This window comes from Otolemur garnettii, unplaced genomic scaffold (genome assembly GCF_000181295.1).
Source record: "Otolemur garnettii isolate 467f Iridium unplaced genomic scaffold, OtoGar3 scaffold00114, whole genome shotgun sequence".
Taxonomy (NCBI): domain Eukaryota; kingdom Metazoa; phylum Chordata; class Mammalia; order Primates; family Galagidae; genus Otolemur; species Otolemur garnettii.
In genome coordinates, this window is record NW_003852509.1 from 5,886,337 (window position 1) to 5,889,997 (window position 3,661).

General features: G+C 43.9%; 1 protein-coding gene across 1 annotated transcript in view; it reads left to right on the top strand.

Moving 5' to 3' along the window:
* PLEKHB2 (pleckstrin homology domain containing B2) overlaps positions 1-452 on the top strand; it is a 28,945-nt gene extending 28,493 nt beyond the window's left edge. The window contains exon 8 of the mRNA XM_003797287.3: positions 199-452. Coding sequence (XP_003797335.1) covers positions 199-335 — 137 coding nt within the window. The 3' untranslated portion in view covers positions 336-452. The remainder of the gene's footprint in view (positions 1-198) is intronic.
* Positions 453-3,661: the final 3,209 nt, after the last annotated feature.

The following is a 3,661-nucleotide window of genomic DNA, read 5'->3' on the forward strand; positions in this document are numbered from 1 at the left end:
CCCCACACTCACTAGCAGACGGGGAAACAGCTGGCACCTCACTGCACCTCCACCCCACACTCACTAGCAGACGGGGAGACAGCTGGTCATTCTGTTGTGATCAGCACAGTGTTCACAGCCAGGTGAGCTATTTCTTTGTGTCAATGTGAGATTTCACAAACTGCTTCTCAGGGCTCTGTTTTTTTTTCTGTTTTGTAGGACTTTATGGACAGCACCCTACCAACCAAGTCATCATCCGGGAGCGGTATCGAGACAACGACAGTGATTTGGCGTTGGGCATGCTGGCTGGGGCAGCCACGGGCATGGCCTTAGGCTCTCTCTTCTGGGTCTTCTAGAGGCCTCAAGATCTTGATGTGCACAGCTTCTGATAACCCCATGTGCAATGATAGGATCTGCAGGGCGTTTCCGTTTGTGACACACGTTTTTAATCATAGTTGTAATAGTTCCTTTGAGAGTAGTGATGTCTTAATTGTAACTGATCCATATAAGTATCTCAGAGGAGGGTTTGCACTGTGCTGTTTAGGTGAACATGAACTGCTTAGGGGCACAAGCTCATTCCTAATGCAACTTTTGGAATACCTTATTTGAATATACCTATTTTGAAAGACATTTTCTTTTTAGAGTTGAGTGTAGCAACTTGAGGGATAATTTATTTTTGTGTTGTGCCAGTAATACAGTGATGTGTAAGTAAATGAGTGATCAAGGCAAGAAAAACTGCAGCTTCTGTTTAACTTTAGACTTTCAAAGCTCAGGCCGGTGCTGGGCTGGTTGGGTCCTGGGCAGTTTCCCTGAGGCAGTGATGTGAGAGCCCTCTGGATTCTACAAGCCCCATCCATTCAGGATGACAGGGGACAGTCCTGCTTTGGGAAAGGATGCTTCAGAAACCTGCCTCACCCTAGCTGCTTATTCTCACGTTATTTTGGTAGGTCTTGGTAGTAGGAATTAGAAAGCATCTCAAATTGGGAATTGATTTGTACCTCAAAGTTTTAGGGCTTTATCCTTTAACACTTGAAGAAGGCAGAACAATAACAAACAAGTGTATGGAAGTAGATTTGCTTTATTCAGAGACGTGGTTTTGTGTCGGCTTTGGGTGTTTTTATTGCAGCCTAAGCCTACTTGGACCCTATTTTTCTACTAGTTGTGAGAGTGATAGTGAAAGAATGTGAGGGAAATAGAAGGAGAGCCATAGTTAGGACAGTTCCCATTTCTGGCCCTCTGGGGATTGTGCTGGGTGAAGGATGCCCTTCTGTACCTCAGAGGACCTGTCCTGTGCCAGACAGATCCTTGTGACTGTTCGCTGAGTGCTGGGACAGACACAGGCTATACAGAAGTGGGGCCCAGGGATGTGAGAGACGTGCTCAGAGTACCACTCAGCTCGGCCAGGCCCCCAGCTTTGTTCTTGTTCCTGACCCACGTGTGATAGAGAACCTTAGAACATTGAGCTTTGAGCCCCCAAACATGTGAATCTCGTGAAAACCCATAGTCTTGCCTTTCTGTCCAGTACTCTTATTTCCAGTATTATGAAGTATGTATTTCACATATTCACATATTTCACGTTGTACAGCTCCTAATGACTCTGTTTTCTGTCTTGCATTCTGTGAATAGTGCCCTCTTACAAGGGCAGTTCAGCACACTGAGTGTCCCTGTTCCACATTTCACGTGGTCCTTTTTTCCCCAAATACACTCCAGGTTGCACAGACTGTGTTTTGTTTTTTCTGGCTGGTTGTGTGATACTGTCTCATGCACATACTGCCTAGTCGGCTCTGTCTCTGAGGTACACTTACTTCCCCTGTTACACCAGATGCCAAACTGAGTAGTGACTGCTGGTCTGTATGGGTCTTGTTGCCAAGGGGGTGTCTGTTCCCAGGAGGGAAATGTGTTTGTCCTCTCTGGACAGAAGTGTGTTACAATTCTGGTGTCAGTGGTTTAAAATGCTGTTAAGAGGATTTTATATCCTGTGTGATGTGAGTGGCTTTTGCTCATATAATTGTCAAAACTGTGTGCTTTACTTTCAAACCATTCATAGTTTCTCCTGGTGCATCAAGTGTAATTTGGAGTAACTGGGCAGGAATTACAGGAACCACACAGAATTCAGTTATACCTGGGTGCTCTTGAAGGAAAGAGCACCTGTATGCTTCCCTGGCTCCTGGCTGAAGAGGGAGAGGTGTGGATGGAAGCCTGGGCACCTGTGTGTGTCCTAGTCCCCGTCCCCCCTGGGGTCAGGCTCACGAGGCAGCCACAGTGGGGCCTGGGAATTCACTGTCAGTAGACTTGAGCCTGGTCTGAGGTGCATACTGGGGGTGATGGTGAGCTCAGATCGATTCCGTGCCAGAACTTCCATAGATGCCCACCTTCTCATCACCTCCATTTCTTAGCAGTGTCCTTTGTTAAGTGTGTGAGTTGGAAGAATTTTGTTGAAGTTTGAGTAAGCATTTTCCTTCCATGTATACTTTTAAGTGATGATCGGTACCTGGGAGAAGTTAGCCATTGACATTGTACACATGCTGATCTGATTGTCCTTTTAATTTCTTGAGTTAACTTCAGGGTCTTGAATATTAAAGAGAAGAGGGAGACCTATTGTTAATGTCTCAGATTATCATTTGTGAACAGGGCCTGACTATCTGTTTTAGTTCCTAGGACTCAGGGTTGCCATCTGGATCATGAGAAGAAGGCCCTGCAATTGGGACAAATAACCCAAGTTTATTTTTCGCATCAAGTGTTGGTCCTGTGTAATCTTTTATTTTTTTTCCTTTGTTTATATAGACATAAGGCATGGAATACAGTTCCACTTTTCTTTCCAGAGTTGTTCTTTTTGTGTTTGCTTCCTGGTCCCTAGTGTTGTCTACAGAAACTGTTTTCCCCTGTATATGCAAATTATACATTTATAAGTGAAAATGTCAATACATTAAATGGTCGTTAACCTTAAAGCATGTTTCCTGTGGCTTCTGTTGTTTTTCTAAACATTATTTTGTATGTAATAACACACCATCAGCTTTTTCTGCTGCTGTGGACCATAAGAATCCTTTTTATCGAGGACCTGCCAAGTGCTAGTGAATGTATTGTCACATCAGAAAAAAACAACCTCTAAATTCTTAGAGTAACTGTATTAAGGGAGTTAATATCCAAGTTACTCTTGATGAGACTGAAGCTGTTCACTTACTCAGGAGCACACAGGTAGTAGGTGAAATACATCTGAGGTCAAACATGTTCTTTTTCCCTGCGCCGTGTGCATACGAGACTGATTTCTGTAGACCCAGGTGGCCTCTGTGGCCATACTTTATGATGGCCAATTAGAAAATTGACGGTATTTTCTTTGACCAGATTACCTTGCTGGTGTTTTCAATAACTTCTCCAGTATCTTTGGATACATGACTTTGTGTTTTTTGTTGTTTTTACAAATTATTTTAGATTTCCTTTGGTTCCTGAATTATCCCAATCTCCTCTGTGCTAGTTTTTATGTCTCAGGTGTCACAGACTAGTTATGTGGTGATGTGTGGTTGCCTGTCACAGTTTAAGATGGGGAGTCCCACCCTAGAAACTCTGGGTCTCCTGGTTTTCTTTCTTTTCTTTCTTTTTTTTTTTTTTTTTTTTTGAGACGGAGCCTCAAGCTATCCCCCTGGGTAGAGTGCCCTGGCATCACGCTCACAGCAACCTCCAACTC